The sequence below is a fragment of the Mustelus asterias genome, chromosome 25 (assembly GCF_964213995.1).
Source record: "Mustelus asterias chromosome 25, sMusAst1.hap1.1, whole genome shotgun sequence".
NCBI classification, from domain to species: domain Eukaryota; kingdom Metazoa; phylum Chordata; class Chondrichthyes; order Carcharhiniformes; family Triakidae; genus Mustelus; species Mustelus asterias.
The window spans coordinates 46,533,003-46,553,122 of NC_135825.1; the positions used below are offsets into that span (position 1 = coordinate 46,533,003).

General features: G+C 40.6%; 1 protein-coding gene across 50 annotated transcripts in view; it reads left to right on the forward strand.

Moving 5' to 3' along the window:
* csde1 (cold shock domain containing E1, RNA-binding) overlaps positions 1 to 20,120 on the forward strand; it is a 113,190-nt gene that overhangs the window by 39,607 nt on the left and 53,463 nt on the right. For 26 of the 50 annotated variants that reach the window (XM_078242448.1, XM_078242444.1, XM_078197679.1 and 23 more), the window contains one exon: positions 18,221 to 18,318. In XM_078242448.1, coding sequence (XP_078098574.1) covers positions 18,221 to 18,318 — 98 coding nt within the window. Of the gene's footprint in view, positions 1 to 3,527; positions 3,627 to 18,220; positions 18,319 to 20,120 lie in introns of all 50 variants that reach the window. The other 24 variants (XM_078242435.1, XM_078242439.1, XM_078242455.1 and 21 more) reach the window with 1 other exon arrangement.

Sequence of the window (20,120 nt, forward strand, 5' to 3'; positions counted from 1 at the left end):
TGGCATAAATCCTGTCAGGTTCAAAATCTACACTGGTATATTTGCATTTCAGTAGTGACGACCTTGACAGGTAAGTGTACATAGAAATTCAAATGTCTTCTGGGAAACGGCTCTTGCTTTTAGGTGGCTAAGATTTCGCTGATCAAGAGAACTCTCGATGCTTCAGGAGAAGCATGGTTATGCAGCTGACATCCCCAAAGCAATGATTACTACTTCCATGACACAACCAGTATCAAGCCCAGTATTTCTGCTCCATACTCCTTGTTTAATTTGTAAGGAAAATGGGGGTAGGCCTGGAGGAGAAGAGTTGGAAGTTGATCAACTTTATCAACAAATGCTGCTCACTGGACTTTTGGACCCTGCTAACTTGGGAATTCTGCCACAGCATTCAGGTACATGACTGTTTGTGTCATGCTAGTACTTTGGGAAGACTTGTTTGTTAGTCATGTTATAGGGTTTTGCAGATGGACTTCATAAATGTTAGGAACTATCTCAGTTTTGCCTATACTTTTGTGTTCTAGGCATATTGCTTTTATTCATGGCCCAACTGGGTTAGAACATTACAGATGCTGTTTTACTTATTGAGGATGCTGTGAAAATAAACAGTCTGTACACATGTGAGATGGGATCTAAACAGGCCTGACATTTGGGCCTGCCAGTTCTGCAGGCATGCATAGATTAAAATAAGAACAAAATATGTATTTTTCTAATTGAATTGCCCTTCAGTTGCACCAAGCTTTTACTTCATACAGATAATCTTGCCTCTGACCTATCTTTCAATTTTACTGCTGCTCCCCTCCAAGTCCTCACCGTAAAATTTGCCCAATGTAAAAGAGGCTATTCTTTGTCACAGGGCAGTCCTGCTTAAGACTAAAGCACTATGATTGCAAAAAAGACCTTCGCCTGGACATAATAGTAGGTTGCCTCATTTAATGATCATCCTGACTGCGTCATTAATCCTACTGGGTGGAGTAAATGTCGGGCAGTCGTTTTGATCAGAATGTCAGAGCAGCAAAGCTTGATGAAAATTCTAATTTTGAGATTGTCGGAATGCATGTGAGGGTTGTATTGTGATCTCAAATGCCCTTTCCCTCCCTAGGCTCCTGTCCTCTACCCCAACTTTAGTCAACTTTTATTCCTATACTATAAATGGAGAGGAGAAAGTAAGGAATCATGTTTACTTGTCTGTGAACAGCTGCTTAGAGCCCCCACACATGATGAAGGAATCCGTAAAACTGCCCTGTCTTATTGTGTGCAAACTTGGACATGTCACGTGGTCAATAAATATAAGGTATTTGAAGTTAAAATTGAAGTTCCAGATTCAAGGAAGCCCTGTTTTATCAGACTGAGTACCTGGGCAGTACTAGCAACCATATCAGTTGTCCCATAATGTTGATTTGAGACCACTGCAACTGAACTGCATGTAATAATTTGGGGTGGATCCCAAGATTTTCAGTGGTAGAAAAGTTGCAGAGATATTGGGCATTATTAGTACAAATGCCTCCACAGATTGTCCCTAACATTCAACACAACTCCCACATGCAAAACTGGCAAGGAAAAGGAATGTGATTTTTGGTCTGCTTAACATGATTGGGTGCTAAATATTCAGCTTTGATGCAAAGTTACTTACTTGGTCTTGTGAATGGGATAGCACTGCAGCGATTTAATTTTTGGTAAATCAGAAGGGGTAGTATGCCTTCAGGATGTTTTGCGATGGGATTTGTTGACTGTAGCAGTTCAAGAAGACAGCTCACTTCTCCTCGAGGGGAATTGGGGAAGGTCAGTAAAAGCTGGCCTAGCCAATGGTGTCTCACCCCATGAATCTTTAAAAACCAGTGCTGACTTGCCAAGCATGCAAGTATGTGATATATTTGCACAAGGGCCCTTCAAAATCTGGTCCTGTTCCCTAAAAATTGAAAGTTTCTCATTTAATGAAAGATCCCTGCATGTTCTATTTCATCAGCTTATCCAGGTGAGGAGATTGTGTTCTAATTCATCTTTAGGTTGCTGAAGTAAAGAAAAGGGGAATCGGGTTAATTCTACTTATTCTTGGATCTCGCTGCTTGTAAGACACTAGCTTTTTCAAAAGGGAGGAATATTTTTGTATTTTTCCATCCCTTTTTGGCTATAGAAAATGACAGATTTACTAACTCTTGTCCACAGTTATAGATGAATCTCCGAGTATGGCATCCACTGCTGAGTAAATAGGAAAGATTTGCCCTTTGTGATAGCAGGATTAACAGGCTTGTCATGTGTGCAAGTCCATAAGGCCCTTGTTGCCTACAATGTTTATGAGAGGGTATGGAACACTCCCATTGTGATGCGTAAGAATTATAATCCAAATTCTGCACACTGTCGAATAGGTAATCTGCTTGACTAAAATGATGGAGGCAGAATAGAGTAGCATTAGATCTGTTTATTCTTTAGATATGAAACAATTTCATTCTTGAGGCTCGAGTATCAGCCAACAGGGTGAGTGAACTACATGTATTGGTACATTTTTTTTGAATAGTGTTGGAGCACAAGATTGTTATTTGACCACTAATGAGGATATTAGTTTGAAAGATTAGGCTGTAAAAATCAAACCAAGATATTTCTACCTGTTGCTTATTGAGGTGCGCATGATTTGTGGAAGATAGTTGAAAGTATGTTCTAATTTTTATAGCTTAAGTTGTACCTTGCATATTCCTTGTCTCTTGTGTCTTTCCCATCTCGTCTCTCCCCCCCCCCCCCCCGCAAAAAAAAACCCCTTCCCCTGCTTCAGTAATGGGATTCTTGAATTTAGTTTTTTTTTATGTTCCTAGTTTCAACAAGCTCAAAGGTGTGACCTGCTCTGTAATGACTATCCCCTTGAAATTAATAACAGATTTTTGATGAGGGGATTAGAGGGGGCTCTCCTACATATGGGGGGTGGGGTGGAAGGGTGGTGCATAATCCACAGTAAATCTCTTTAAAAGGGACAGATGACTGTAATGACTATCCCATTGCATCACGTATTTTTCCCATGGTATGTGGAGGATAACTTGTTTTCATGATTGAAGGAAAGAAACTATACCTTATGGTGAGTAAGCTATCTTGCTTTAATAGAAGAGTATCTGCAAATTTCTTACTATTGATTTGGTGTCTACAACTAAACCGTTTCTTAGCAACCACTGACCTGTAAAAGAGCACTTTTTGCCAACAAATCAGCTGGAAATCAGGGGTTGAAAAGTTTGTAGTGGTTTGGAAACAGGCATGCCAATATATTCAGGTTGTCAGGCCATTGCACATCTGATATTTACTGTTTCAGTACCGAATTACTGCTGCTAGATACTGTTGTTTGAATGGGATACCCAGTGGCAGAAATCTGGTACTATAACAGAAGGTCATAGTTCTTCAACCAATTCATAAGACATTGGAGGAATATTTTCTGCTGGCCTAAACCCAAAAATAGAGACCTAGGGCCTTGATCAGTGGCATTTTCAACCCCTGGAAAGCCTTCATATACCCTCCTGACATTATTCTTTGTTATGTCATGGTATGTCCAGGTTGTCTGTGCTGCTCCCCTTAACCTTGAGAACAAATCTGGGCTGAAACCTTCATCTCCTGGTCAGACTTCAGGCAGTGTGTGCTATGAACGCAATGGGGTAAGATTGGATTTTGTCTTTCCAGGTAATAAATGATCTTCAGGTAGGTTGCCCATAAAGGCACTTGAGTTTAGGCATGCATGCATTCATCAGCCAGATTGTTTGTTTTAATTTAGATGGCTCCTATTTTGTGGGTAGCCTCCACACCCAATTGAAATTCCATGCCCCAGTAACCTTAGTCCTTTTACTTTTAGACTTGCTATATGCTAATTTGGGGCTCTTTGTCAGTTGGGTAGTGTTTGAAAATGTTCCCATGTGGAATAAGCTTTAAGTAGTCTAGCTTTTTCTAAACTTTGATTTTTTTTTTTAAAGATTTGAAGTTTCACAATGTACATAATGAAGCAAAAATTAGTTTTGTTTGACAAAAGCATGGAAATGTACAAATGTGAGTTTGAGCTATCAACTAGATTCTACCACTGCAGAAACAGTGGCTTTATGCTACATTCCTTCAGTGTGTGTTGTGCATGCTCTTTAAAACACTTGGAAGATTGCCACCTTTTTGAAGTTTTAATATACATGCTTATTTCAGCCCCTGGGAAAAAAATAGATTCTTACAAAGCCTCACCAGCATTGATTCCAGCATCTTTACCTGCAGATGGAGCCTTATCACCATCAAACTCCAAGATGTCACACTTTTCTGATTTAAGGGAAAGGTATTTGTTTTTGAACATAAGCAGTACAGCGAGAATCAAAATGGACATTCCTGGATACCGAAGATGCACTTGGATGCCACCTGGCCTTTAGAAGACACATGATCTAACAGCATGCAATGCTATTATCTCAGTGACATGTATTCCGTTCTTTGTGCTGAAAAGCCTTCTGCCTTGGGTTATTGGGCAGTTTTTTCTGGCCTAAACTGTTCCTAAAGACATACACAAGACAAGGCTGTAGCAAAACTTTTCCTTTTTTTTCCCTTTTAAGCTACATAAAAGGTTTCAAGGAGTGAACCTTCTGTGGCCAAGGATAATTCCACTTTAAATCCTGTCTGATTTTTTTTTTAGGAGCAAGACTGATGACAAATTTGCTGTCAACTCATTTGGAAGGGCTTCCAGTGGGAAACCAGTTCAAAATGGTTTACTTGAAAAGATTGCCAGTTGTTCGGAGTGAATGGTTGGCTTCTATAAACCTTAATGCTGTGTACTTCAAATCCTGACTTCTTGGAGCATGTTAATTTGTCTTCTAATCCTATGGATTGAGTGACTCTTGTGAACAAAGGCAGCCTGGGTTGTTGTAGAGTGTCTTAATGATGCCTTATTTTTATACATGATTCAAAGGTTGTGTCTGCTGTAGATCAGTGTTTTGCTTACACTAATCTCAGCTAGAGGTTGTCCAGTGACTTGCTTGAACAAAAATATCAGCAGCAAGTTGTAAAATGTCTCAACTGACGGCAGTATGCAAGTTGCATAACCTGAAACTGAATTCTATACATGCTCGTCACAGGATTTTCTTTTATATTGTGGTTACTTCCCACGATAAATAATTGGTTTACTTGCCAGAAGAAGGATTTTCACCAGGATGTTACTTTTGTTGATTATTTTGTACAGAATCTTGAGTGAATGGGTAGGCGGGTTTAAAAAAAATAATGCTCCGCATCTGGTTACTCTTCTTGAGTTTTGATACATTGGTCATTGTGATTCCAAGTTAGACAAGATGTGTAAATGATAGGACTAACTACAAGCTGGTGATGTTATCCATGTTACTGAAACTTAATTCAGTTGGGGAAAAGCTTCTGAAACACTTGTGTTGGCTCCATACTTATTACCTGAAATGTGTAAGGGATGTATTTGGTGCATCTGGGTTTGATATTAGACCCTTAAATTTCCTGATCAGTCACGTGATAGAAATGGGCAACTAGTTGGACTTCAGCAATAGAATATTGGCTCTTCGGCAATTGGATTTAGTTACCATTTTGCAACACGAGTAAAATTGACTGCATTGAAACTCTTGTAATAGAGATTTGCTGTTTTTCCATGGATGCTGTGACGTGTCCTTGAATAATTAATTAGCTAGCTTATGCATTATCCTCCACATACCATGAAAAGTGTAGCAGTCCTAAGGGAATTTTTTAAATCCATTCCTTTTCCAAATGTGTGTGCCCTGCATAGATCTGTGTTGCTGCTCCTGTAAACATATCACCAGTGTAGTGTTTGGCTTTGTTCGTTTTGATTTTAATCTCCATGTGATGTTTCTTTTTTACAGATTTAAAATTTCTAACCACAAATTTCTTTGCTGATACTTTAGCACTTAGTTTCAGGAAAGGTAAACAAATGGAAACCTCTTTTCAAAAGGAGCATTTCATTAGTTTCATAAGGATTGTGATTGGAGCAGCATATATTTATGCATTCCATGGACTGTTGTGCGAATGTTACCTACCTTTTTACATGATTTAAGGGTACAAATTTGGTTTGGCTAACATCCTCAGAATTTGTTTTTAAATTGAGGACTATATTGGGCGTGTGAACATGTGTGGTGGTGGTGGGGGGATAGGCGGAGTCAATTAGTTTTAAGAACTTAACCTCTTTAGAACAGATGGGCACAGGTTGCACAGACTATATTCAGACTAGGCTACAGACCAGTTCCCTAACTCTGTAAATGATCGAGATGGCATTGAGGATTGTCATAATATTCAAACAATGGAGTTTGTGCAGCAGATTATAATGTCTGCTCATTTCATGGATTCATGAATGCTTTATCTAATCTCCACATTGGTATTGGAGTTCAGAACCAGCTTCTTGCCTGAATCATACTGTAACACTGAATTTGAGGTATCTTGTATTGGGGCGTTATGGGATCAGTACCTGGTGCACCAAAAAGAGGTGGCAATCTGGTGAAGCTACAGCATAGGACTATATATGTGTTAAACAGTAGAACTAGAATGCTGTTGATGGAGCTATGCTGCCCCACAACCCACTGATCAAAGCTCCGCAGTCCTGCCACATTTGGTCATGTACGGCAGACAGTTAAATAGCTAGCAGGAGGAGGCTTCATGAATATCCCTATCCTTGATGATGGAGCATTTGAATGTGCAAATGAAGCTGAAGCTTTTGCAACTATCTTTTGCCAGAAATCTCAAAGATGATTAATCTCTCCTTCCTTCTGACGTCCCCATCACAGAAGCAGATCTTCAGCCAATTCAGTTAATTCCACGTGATGTCAAGCAACTGCTGAGTGCACTGATACAATGAAGGCTATGGCCCCTGACGGCATAGTGCTGAACATTTGTACTCCGGAACTAACTTTGCCTCTGGCCAAGCTTTTCCAGTATGGCTGTAACACTGGCATCTACTTGACAAGATGGAAAATTGCCCAGGTATTTCCCATTTAGAAAAAGCGGGACAAATTCAGTCTGGCCAATTGCCACACTATTAACCTACTTTTATTAGCAAACTGGAAGGTTTTGTTGACAATGCTATCAAGGGGCACTTAAACAACAGTAACTTGCTCACTGCCGAATTTTGAGTTCCCTCAGTGTCGCATTGCTCCAGACTTCATTACAGTCTGTGTCCAAACATGGCCGAAGGATCTGAATTTCAGGCGTGACTGCTTTGGACATTGAGGCACTATTCAACTGTTTGGCATAGTAAAATTGAAGTCGATGAGAATTGGGAGTTCTGGTTGGAGTTATACCAAGCACAAAGGAAGATGATTTTTGTTCAAGAAGAATCACCTTAGCCCAAGGATATCATTGCAGAAGTTCCTCTGGCCAGTGTGGCCAGGCCCAACTATCTTAGCTACTTCATCTGTGATCTTTCCTCCACCACATGGTCAGAAATGGTGCTGTTCCATTATTGCTCAGTATTGGGTTCCACTTGCAACTCTTTGGATAAGAAGCCATTCATGCTTGCAGCAAAATATGAATCACGTTTAGGGTTTGTCTGATAAATGGCAAGCAACAATTGTGCCACAAAAGTACCAGACCACCTGCAACAAGAGTCTAACCACTTCCCCATTGCACTTAACAGCATTCCTCACAATTCACTTCCTGGACCTCACCTTGGCCCAGAAACTGAACTGGGCAAGTCACTTAACTACTGTGGTTGCAAGGGCAGGTCAGAAACTGGGAATTCTGTGGCAGGTAACTCACCACCTGACTTCCCAAAACCTGTCCACCATCTATACTCTCCACTTGAGCTCCAACAACATTCAAAGCTCATACCATCTGGAGTCAAGCAGCCCATTTGATTGGCACTTCATCCACCACCTTAAGTATTCACTCACTTAATCTGAGGTGCATAGAAGCTGCAGTGTGTACTATCAATAAGATGCTCTGCAGCAAGTCATCAGTGCCCCTTCAACAGCATCTCCCGAAAGGTGACCTCCACTGCCTTGAAAGACTAGGTCAGCAGCCACATGGGACCATCTCAGACAGACACCTTCCTGTCTTGGAAATGTATCACTGTGCCATCATTGCTGGGTCAAAATCCTAGAACTCCCTACTTAACAGCATTGTGGGGAATACCTTCATAACAACATAGAAGCAGGAGTAGGCCATTTGGACCTGCTCTGCCATTCAGTAATTCCACTTTGTTGAGGCCCCCCCTCCGTGACTCGGTCTCCACTGCCTGCCCCCCCCCCCCCCTTCCAATCTGCATTGGAGCTGCCTCCAATGCAGATACATCCCTATCCTTAAATGAGACCAAAACTGTACACCTGTGTAGTCCCACCAATGTCTTGTACAATTGTAGCAACTTTTATACTTCCTCCTTCCAATAAGATGAGTACTCCATTTACCTTCTTTGCTGTACCTGCATGTTGTGTTATTGAGATTAGAGTATGAGAACACCCAGATCTCTCCCTCTTGCAACATTCTGCAGTCTCTTGCCATTTAAATCTTTCCACCCAAATCAGGCTACCTCCTGTTTTCCCCACATTATACTTCATCTGCCATTTTGTTTTCCACTCTCAATCTATCTGCATCCATTTGCAGAATCTTTGTATCCTTTCCTCAATTTGCTTTCCTACCTATATTTTGTATCGTTCAACATTTTTTCCAATGACAGATGTTAGGCCAACTGGCCCAGAGTTTCCTGCTTTCTGTCTACTTTCTTGATTAGAGCGGTGTTATATTTGTGCTTTTAAAATCTGCCAGAATGTAAGAAACTTTGGAAGATTACAACCAATGCAGCCACTTCCTTTCAGGCCCTTGGATGGAGACCATCGGGTCCAGGGGACTTGTCAGCCTTTATTCCCATTACTTTTCTGCAGCTGATTGTGATTTTGTTTTAATTTTTCTCTCTTGTGCCTCTTGATTTTTCTTCTATTCCTGGAATGCTTTTTGTGTTTTCTGTCTTAAAGACACATACAAATACTTGATCAAAATCTTTGCCATTTCCTTGTTTTTCATTAATTCCTTAGTCTCAGTCTCTGAGACTAACATTTACTTAGCTGCTCACTCCCTTATATATTTGTAGAAGGTCTTCCTGTATGTTTTTGTATTTCTTGTTTCCTTTCATTCCAATTCCCCCCTTATAATATTTTAAGTCATCCTTTGGTTTCTAAAACTTTCAGCCACTGTAGGTCTTTTCATTTGATACAATTCTTAACTTCCAAAGTTAGCCAAGGGTTATACATCCTTCTCATTGAGTCTTTTATTCTCAATGGAGAAATTTCTTTTTTAGAGCTATGAATTACCAATGTTTGCCATTGCTTTTCTACCGTAACCTATTTTGCTAGTCCAGTTCTCTCTCCATATCCTTGTAATTGCCTTTAAGTTTAATACACTAGGTTTCAGTTTCTCACCCTGAACTTAAATGTGAAATTCTGCATGTTATAATCACACTTCCCCAGATAATTCTTTGAGATCATTCATTAATCCTCATTGCACATTGCTTAGCATGAAATAGTTTGACCCCTGTTTGATTCCAGAATGCACTTGGACTGGTTTTACTGTTGTCGTCATGGGGACTGGGGTGGGAAATGTGGCGACTTTGCTACTGACGCCTGCTCACATGAAGAAATAAAAGACACTATGACCCTGACTTGTCAAATTGGTTGTGGTGATGAGTGGTATGACCTATATTTAGTAATATTGCAAAGTTGAGTAATTGTAGATTAGTGTTTTTAAAATTGTAAAATGCTAGGAAAGAAGCATTGCATGGTCCCTTTAATAGATGGTACTTTTTCTGTGCTTAGAAAGTTTTAAAAATTCAAGTATACATGAGTGCCCAAAATGAAACCATTTGTATCAAAAGACCAAGCAGCAGTGTTACCAAGGCCACAAGCTTTCAGGCTTTTGAATTTTTTTGAATTTAGCCAATCGATTTGAATTAGGCACTTGGATACCAAGAACCTATTAAATTTAAAGCTGATGGTTTTGGCAACCTAGGACCAATCCTATTGTGGGGATATTGATATGTCATCACAGGTATAAAAGGAAGGGGGCAGTGGGACAAGGAGGGAGAGCAACTGCCACTTACCACAGCTCACAGCTCATCTAGATAGCAAAGGTACCAAAGAAGAATCAACAGAGAAGGCCCAGGAGATGCAAAACCTAGTTGTAATTTAGTGTCTAAAATTCTATTTTTAGAGTGGGAAGTGTATTTGTTGGAACAGCATTCCATTAGAATCATGTTTTATTCGGTTTGTTAGTTTAGTTAACAGTGAACACCTTGCTGATTTTAGTGTGTCAGAGTTACTTTGATTCCGCACTAAAAGTTGCTAAAGAGCAAATCGTACCTCTTTACAGATGATAGGGCGACGTACTCCTCTTTGGTTAGGTGTTAGTTCTGAGGGGGGACCCACCTCCGCTATATAGCAAGTAGGTGTTTATTAACTCTGCTAGTTGTTTGTAAACAACTGCTTTCAGTCTCTGGCTGCATCAATTGTTTCCATGCAGCATGTATTTGATTGAGAATAATGTTTAAGCATGCTCGAATGGTAATAAATAGAGTTTGCGGCAGTTACTCTTGCTCTCCTGTGTTTGTGGTCAGCCTTATGAGACATTTATCAAATGTATGCTTTGCAGTTAATTTGAACATAGTGTCTGAGGGATTAGGGTCTAAATTTTCATGGAGATCATAGAATATTTTATATGGTTGCAGTGTGTTGGAATGCCATTGTGTGGCACTGAAGATTGGCATGCATTTGCACCCGTCATTTCACAACAAAAATTATGCATTCAATTCTCTTGCTGTGGAAGGATTTGGTGAAGAAACTGGGGGCAGAATTTAATCATGGCGACGGGTGTTGCCTGCTGGTTGGAGAAGTAGCGGCAGTCTTATGTTATCTAATTGGAGAAGGCATGATAAAATTAACTGGCCAACATCAGACCTTCCCTGGATTTCTGAACTCTGCAGCAGCAATCCCGCCTGTCTGGAATCAGAAGCTAGCACTTCTGGAGCGGTGTCAGCTGCTGGTGAAGGACCCAGGGCGAGGCCTAGGATTGCAGAAGCACTCAGGCCACAGGCAAGTGAGGGTGTGCTTGGGATCATGGGATGCAGTCACCAGCTTTTAGGGAAGGTGTGGGGAAGGGAGGTTGGCAGAAAGCATGCCCCCATCCTACCCCCCCACAATACGGTTTGCTTGTTGGTCTCCCCATTTTGCCTGCAGCTGGTTAGGTGGGCATTAATTGGCATCTGGAAGGGAAGGCAATCCATGAGGGGTGGGGAGAGAAAGAGAGAGAGAGAAGTGTGGAGTACCCACTCACATCCTCCTGCTCCCATTTCGCCACCACCACCACCCCCAAGTATGCCTCTAGGGAGCATTCAGTTCTGCTCTGTTTCCTGGCAGTGTTATGATGATGCCATGCAGTTGATTTGAGTGGTAAGATATTAATTTGGTAGTCGTTTGTGTGCTGTTGGCATATCTCTTGAAAAATTTGGAGGAGGGAGGTAGAGAAACTGAATTTATGCTCTGACAAAAAGATGGTGCACAGCTAATGTTTTACTGTACTCTATTCACGGAGATACTTAGAGCATGTATTCTTGTCCTAGCCCTAGGCTTAGATCCTGCATATCCTCCAACAATCGGTGGGTGAACTGCTCCTGTTTGGGACTGGCTGGGATGGTGTATGTGACAGTATCTGACATTTGTTTTTGTCTCCTGTGGAGAAGTTCCTGGTCTCTGACTCCCACATCACTCTGGTAGAGATTTGAGTAGAGAAACAGTGTATAATGGAGCTTCCATGTTATTGTAGTGACCATTAGGAGTAGAAATTGTGTAGTCTGTGATGCCAGTTAATTCAGTATTACTACTACTGTCTTCCCTAATTATTTCTGAATTTCTCCAAATTCCAAAAGTCCGAGCATCCCAAACTTTATAAAATTAAGACAGAGTACAATTTTTTTGTTTCAAAATGGATAACATTAGTTGAAACATTTATCTTTTTTTGATGGATTAATTTAATTCTGTTTAGGCAAGTGTCGCCTTGAAACCTATTGGTTCAATAGGGCTTGACAATTAGATCTTTGTAACAACATTGAAGAGGCTCTTGAGGTTTATTTTGCAAGAAAACAGCTGTTGAAAAGAGGTCTGGAAGGACAGTGAGAATCTTAGCTGTACCCCTTGGCTTAAATTGTTTTTCTGTTGTGCAATTTGAAAAGTTCCTTCCAAGCTTCCAAGTGCCCAGTTTATAGCATTGAAATGCTTCTAGAAAGCTGTCCTTTATGGCTGTATTATTTCTGCGAACAGATTGCAGTTTTATGGTCTTGTAGACTATGCAAGATCTTGAGTCTTTACCTCGGGTTCCTTTACCTCAAGTTCTGCTCAACCAATCTTGCTCTTTTAGAGGCTCTACTTTATTCAACTTTCCTGGAAGAATTCGCGGGGGGGCGGGGGCGCAGAAATGGATGCAGATTAACTTTCATCTAACTATGTACTCTAAACTGGACCTTTTTTAACTGCTTATATAATTTCATTGCCTTACCTTATTTGATCTGTAGATTGAGTGCCCCTTAGTTTTGAGTGTTGTATTCTAGTCTTCCCATAGCGCTGTACTGTATCTCAACTTTTGGAGCTACTCCAATCGCCCACAGGCTAAGGAGCTCTACTTGGGTTGGCAGGACATGCTATGGGGGATGAGGAATCCCAGCTGATGGCATCAATCTTCTGTCTCAATTTCTTCTGCCATTTCTTTTCCCAGGTGACCTGTTCCCAGACATCCCTTACATTTTATGCAAGTTAAATGATCACTCGGAATAGTGTGCAAGTGTATCTGTCCTTTGAATATTTTCATTTGGTTCTGTATCTGTACTCTTATTATTATGGGGAGTTGTGCTCTGCCAGTACTCTGAGCTACTGGGCTGTTTTTATGGTTTTTCTTATCTGGGTATTGCTTTGGAAAACTCCAGCTCTGTTTTTTATTCATTCATGGGATCTGGGTGTCGTTGGCTTGGCCAGCATTTAATGTCCATCCCTAATTGCCCTTGAGAAGGTGGTGGTGAGCTGTTGTCTTGAACTGCTGCAGTCCATGTGATGTAGGTATACTCAGTGCTGTGGGGAGGGAGTTCCAGGATTTTGACCCAGTGCCAGTGAAGCAGTGACGATATATTTCCAAGTCAGAATGGTGAGTGACTTGGAGGAGAACTTCCATGTGTATGCTGTCCTTGTCTTTTTTGGATAGTAGTGCTTGTGGGTTTGGAAGGTGCTATCTAAGAAGACTTGGTGAGCTCCTGCAGTGCATCCTGTAGATGATGTGCAGTGTTGCCACTGCATTGGTGGTGGAGAGAGAGAATGTTGTGGATAGGGTACCAATCAAGTGGGCAGCTTTGTCCTAGATGGTGTCAAACTTCATGAATGTTGGAGTTGCACTCATCTAAGCAAATGGTGACACTTGATTTGTATCGTGCTCCTAAAAGAGATACCATGTAGATGCTGGATAGCTTCAGGGAGTCAGAAGGTGAGTTCCACTCTGCAGGATTCCTAGCCTCTTGATCTGTTCTTGTAGCCACAGCATTTTTATGGCTAGTCCAGTTCAGTTTCTGGTAAGTGTTGACCCAGGATGATTGGGGGTTCAGCAATATGAATGCCATGGGGTAATGGTTCAATTCTCTCTTGTTGGAGATGGTCATTGCCTGGCCCTGTGGTGCGAATGTTACTGCATAGGAAATGTTACACGGTAATTCTGTTTTGCTACAGTGTCTCCTGTACACCATTTTGCCCATCTCCTCTTAACTAAATTAACATTTATTCCTCCCAATACTGGGTGGCCATTAAAACATGTTATTTAAGGGAAGTGGTTATCTGCAGAAGAATGCAAAACATTTAATTGGCATGTTCAGAGCTAAACCCAAGTGTGTATGGGAGACTGATCTGAGGAATTTTCTAACTTTGCACATCTGTAACATTGAGCATGTGGCTATTCCTGAACAGCTAACGTTTATGTCTCCGCTACCAACATGCAAGAATTTAGATAAACTGGATAGTTAAATATGGAACAATGTCATAAGAACATAAGAAATAGGAGCAGGAGTAGGCCATCTAGCCCCTCAAGCCTGCCCAGCCATTCAATAAGATCATGGCTGATCTGAAGTGGATCAGTTCCACTTACCCGCCTGATCCCTATAACCCCTAATTCCCTTACCGATCAGGAATCCATCTATCCGTGATTTAAACCTATTCAATAAGGTAGCCTCCACCACTTCAGTGGGCAGAGAATTCCAGAGATTCACTACCCTCTGAGAGAAGAAGTTCCTCCTCAACTCTGTCCTAAACCGACCCCCCTTTATTTTGAGGCTGTGCCCTCGAGTTCTAGTTTCCTTTCTAAGTGGAAAGAATCTCTCCACCTCTACCCTATCCAGCCCCTTCATTATCTTATAGGTCTCTATAAGATCCCCCGTCAGCCTTCTAAATTCCAACGAGTACAAACCCAATCTGCTCAGTCTCTCCTCATAATCAACACCCCTCATCTCTGGTATCAACCTGGTGAACCTTCTCTGCACTCCCTCCAAGGCCAATATATCCTTCCGCAAATAAGGGGACCAATACTGCACACAGTATTCCAGCTGCGGCCTCACCAATGCCCTGTACAGATGTAGCAAGACATCTCTGCTTTTATATTCTATCCCCCTTGCGATATAGGCCAACATCCCATTTGCCTTCTTGATCACCTGTTGCACCTGCAGACTGGGTTTTTGCATCTCATGCACAAGGACCTCCAGGTCCCTTTGCACAGTAGCATGTTGTAATTTTTTTCCATTTGGATAATCCAATTTGCTATTATTTCCTCCAAAGTGAATAACCTCGCATTTGTTAATGTTATACTTCATCTGCCAGATCCTTGCCCACTCACTCAGCCTGTCCAAATCTCTCTGCAGACCTTCTACGCCTTCCACAATATTCACTTTTCCACTTATCTTTGTGTCGTCTGCAAACTTTGTTACCCTACACTCGGTCCCCTCCTCCAGATCATCTATATAAATGGTAAATAGTTGAGGCCCCAGTACCGATCCCTGCGGCACGCCACTAGTTATCATCCGCCAACCAGAAAAGCACCCATTTATTCCGACTCTCTGCTTCCTGTCGGATAGCCAATCCCCAATCCACGCTAACACCCTACCCCCAACTCCGTGTGACCCAATCTTCTTCAGCAACCTTTTGTTAGGCACCTTTATCAAACGCCTTTTGGAAATCCAAAAACACCGCATCCACCGGTTCCCCTCTGTCAACTGCACTAGTCACATCTAACTAATCATCCAACCCATGTACCCTCATCAAACCTCTGTTGTATCTGAGGCCAATTAGTACCTGCTGGTGTTCAGCTGGCTCTGGTGCTGTGACTGGGGAAAATATGAATCCTGCATTTGGATCCAAATTCTGCTAAAGTTTTCTACCCCCGTTTATTAAAGTTTGAAATATATTTACTTACATGGACCTTCTGGGAGTTTGTTCACTTTGTGTCTCAATTTAAGATGTGAAGTAATCTACTGCCTGAATAGCATTTGGGTGACTTCCTACGTAGTGCAATTCAGATAGTTTACATTGATACAACCTTTGCAATTGGCCTATACATGTTTGCTCTTCCTTCTTACCCCTCTTAATCTTTATATAATTTCCTGATCTCTGCTGTGCTGCTTTGATGGACAAAAAGTGGTGAGGGTATCTATATATTTTTTTTTAAAAAGGTGCCAGTCGCAAGTTAATGAGTGGCATTCAAGCAGGTTGACTGCTTAATCAGATGGTATGTATAGCACTTGTTTTGATGGGCATGATTGGGAAGAACAATTAGAGATGCTCTTGTTCCACTTGAAAGAAATGATTGCCACTGTCTGCATTAATATATTTTAAAAGACTGACCATGGACCAGCATTGTAAGCATTCCCAATACCTGTTCATCAATTCAATGGCTGATCTCTACAGACAAGAGAAGTGTAATGTTTGATCTGAGACCAGTGCTAAATTAACTGATCTCAACTGGACAGCAGTCCTAATAGAACCATAGAAAATTACAGCTCAGAAACAGGCCTTTTGGCCCTTCTTGTCTGTGCCGAACCATTTTATGCCTAGTCCCACTGACCTGCCCTTGGACCATATCCCTCCACACCCCTCTCATCCATGAACCCGTCCAAGTTTTTCTTAAATGTTAAAAGTGACCCCGCATTTACCACTTTATCCGGCAGCTCATTCCACACTCCCACCACTCTCTGCGTGAAGAAGCCCCCCCTAATATTCCCTTTAAACTTTTCTCCTTTCACCCTTAACCCATGCCCTCTGGTTTTTTTCTCCCCTTGCCTCAGCGGAAAAAGCCTGCTTGCATTCACTCTATCTATACCCATCAAAATCTTATACACCTCTATCAAATCTCCCCTCAATCTTCTACGCTCCAGGGAATAAAGTCCCAACCTATTCAATCTCTCTCTCTAACTCAGCTTCTCAAGTCCCGGCAACATCCTTGTGAACCTTCTCTGCACTCTTTCAATCTTATTTACACCCTTCCTGTAACTAGGTGACCGAAACTGTACACAATACTCCAAATTCGGCCTCACCAATGCCTTATATAACCTTACCATAACACTCCAACTTTTATACTCGATACTCCGATTTATAAAGGCCAATGTACCAAAGGCACTCTTTACGACCCTATCCACCTGTGACGTCACTTTTAGGGAACTCTGAACCTGTATTCCCAGATCCCTCTGTTCAACTGCACTCTTCAGAGTCCTACCATTTACCCTGTACGTTCTTCTTTGGTTTGTCCTTCCAAAGTGCAATATCTCACACTTGTCTGCGTTAAATTCCATTTGCCATTTTTCAGCCCATTTTTCTAGTTGGTCCAAATCCCTCTGCAAGCTTTGAAAACCTTCCTCACTGTCCACTACACCTCCAATCTTTGTATCATCAGCAAACTTGCTGATCCAATTTACCACATTATCACCCAGATCATTGATATAGATGACAAACAACAATGGACCCAACACCGATCCCTGCGGCACACCACTAGTCACAGGCCTCCACTCAGAGAAGCAATCCTCCACAACCACTCTCTGGCTTCTTCCATTGAGCCAGTGTCTTATCCAATTTACTACCTCCCCATGTATACCTAGCGACTGAACCTTCCTAACTAACCTCCCATGAGGGACCTTGTCAAAGGCCTTGCTGAAATCCAGGTAGACAACATCCACCGCCTTCCCTTCATCCACTTTCCTGGTAACCTCCTCGAAAAACTCTAATAGATTGGTCAAACATGACCTACCACGCACAAAGCCATGTTGACTCTCCCTAATGCTGTAATTGACCTCCGATTTTGGAAATTGGTTCTGGTTATTATCCCAAATGCCCTGGACAACTACTAAAATTTATCCACTTACTTTTCTCACTCAATGTTATCAGCTGATAGTACTTGCATTTAAGATTGACGATATAGTTGCCACCATCAGCCAAGTACAAACCTATTAGATTTTAAATGTAATTGGCGAAAAAGGTAGCTGGTGGGGTGTGGGTGGTAAAATGCTTTGATAGTTTGAAATCCCCATTGCACAGTGTTCCAAATCTGAACCATTGCCAAGGGAAAATGACAAAGGGAAAATAGATTTTATTGGGAAAAGTTCATTTGAATCGAATGTGTGCATTGTTCCTACTGACTGGTTAGAGAGAGGTCAGACTGTTTTGCGCTGAAATCATGAACAAAAAAATTGGGAGTCTTTTAAAAATTCAAAAACATTTGGTGGGCCAGATAGTTGAAATGTATAGTAAATACAGCAGGTCTTGTGCACCAGTGATTCTTATTTTCATGTTGCTGTTTTAACATTGTTATCCATTTTAAAATTGTATATGGTAGAGAAACTTCTTTACCTGCATGTTGTGAAGTTTCAGATTTTTCAGACCTGTATATGTACTGCTATCTATCTGCTAATTTAGTATTGCAAGACTAGCAAAGATTCAATACTATTTAGCTGCTTATTAGGTTCATCTGAATAACAGGCTGTATGTCAGTGTCTTCAGTTATGACAGTGTTATATTTATTACAACTGGTTGGATAGCCCTAAAAGCATACAAATCACCTTTTAGAAAGTTGGCATTTGTGTTTTCATCTGTGCTTTTTAGCAGGAAGCTAGTAGTACATTACTGCAAACCCAGAAAAGATCATCTGAATATTTTACTGTACATGTACTAAGGAATGTGAACTATATTTAAAAGTTAACTCTTTTTTGGTGGTTTAGGAAGTATTTTATCTGACATACACACCTGAAGATGTTGATGGAAATGTCCAACTTGAAACAGGAGATAAAGTTTCTTTCTCCATGGAAACAAACAAACAGTATGTATAGCCACCTTATTCAATCTGGGGTATGTTTTTTTGCGATTATACCATGTTGCTTCATAGCAGAACAATTCAAGTTCCAAGCCCCTTAGAAACTATTAGTATTCTGAATAGATGATATTTATAAGGGACCAAGTACCTCGCTCAAATTCATTCTACACCATGGAACAGGTAAACCATTTCTATTAATAGCCAATCTCTCTATATTTATTTAGTGAATTTTGGAGAGACAGTCATATCCTTTGCTACCATCAAGCTTTGAACTGACACCATTTTTCAGAAAGTAAATAACTTCTTGACTCCCTTATTAGTCAAAAATATAGTCACTTCACCCTCAATTTCCATCATCTTTGTTCTGATTTCCAATCGCCTGTAAGTGGATTAGATAGTATTAGTTTGTCATAAATTATGTACCAGTGAACAAAACTTTTGTGAGGAATACAAGATACTCCCACAAAAGTTACCAGCTTAGCTTTCAACAATCTGCCTTCACCTGTCCTGTCTTATGGCAAAAATAACATGCTGGTTCCTTTGAATCATACTTCTCTTCCATACTGTCTCTTTTACTACATGGCTTTTATAGTCCTACCATACCCCTCTTAGTGTTCTGTTCACTATCACTTGGCCCTCCAATTTCTGACTGAGTTTGTTGCCACCTATGTGTTTGTGGGATCATTTATAATCAGCCAAAACTGCTGCTTCCCTTCGAGTCCTCTGGGTGAGACCTGGATCTTAAAGGAATACTATTTTTAAATTCATCCATTAAAGGTTTTTAAAATCTTGATCAAGCTTCATTATCCTATATCATTGATCAAATGCCACTTTTTCTCCAAGTTCTGCAAATCTGATCATCTCGGGTCTGATTTCCACATTTTTGTCTAAGCTTCATAGCTAACTCGTATGTATTAAACATAGCAGCCTTAAATATCTTAATTGTCTGCAGAGTATTCATCTTAAAGGGTTGAATAAGACTCTAATGATTTTCCTACCAAACACTTTGTAATAGGATCGACCAAATTTCTCTTGGCTGCCATAACTTTATAGCAACTGGACTTTGGTCTTGGACAAATGCTCCTAAGTGTTAAATCTGATCAATTGTAACAACCATCTTCTATTTCCTATTCAAAGCCTTTATCTAATTCAAATGTTCCTGACTCCTCCACCGCAGCCAAAATTCTGCATTTTCCTTTTCTTTAATTCTTTGAAATTCTGATTCAAGTTTTTGCATTTCTCTTCCCATCTCTTTTCCATTTTTCACTTCTTTCTTTTCTGAATTCAATTTCTTTTTCTAATTCCGTTGGCTACATTTGAAACTGAACCCTAGCGGTTTCAAGCATTTTCTAAAATATAGATTAACTTTTTTTTCCTCAAGATTCAAGTGTTGAGCCAATATTTCAACTGTTTCTGACTTTTACACACATTAAAGTCTTTCTAACTTCTCTGCTGCTATTTCAAATAACTGTTGCACTCCCAGGACAGACCTCTTTCAAGGAATGTTTCAGCAATCAACATAACCAACACAGCAAAAGCCACTGAAATCTTGTTTGTTTAAACTCTGGCTAAAACCAATATACTTATCTCAGCCTGTGGATTCAAAATACCAGACAAGTCCCCAATTTATGATCTTGGTAGAGACCGATCACTTTTTAAAATAAATTTGAGTTGCCAGTTAATAACTGATGGATAAAGCAACAAAATTTATGTTTTAACTGTAACACAAGATAAAAATACTCTACTGATTAAACACTATCATAGAACTGAACTTCCCCTTTTACTTTCAGCACAACAGAACTGTCCTT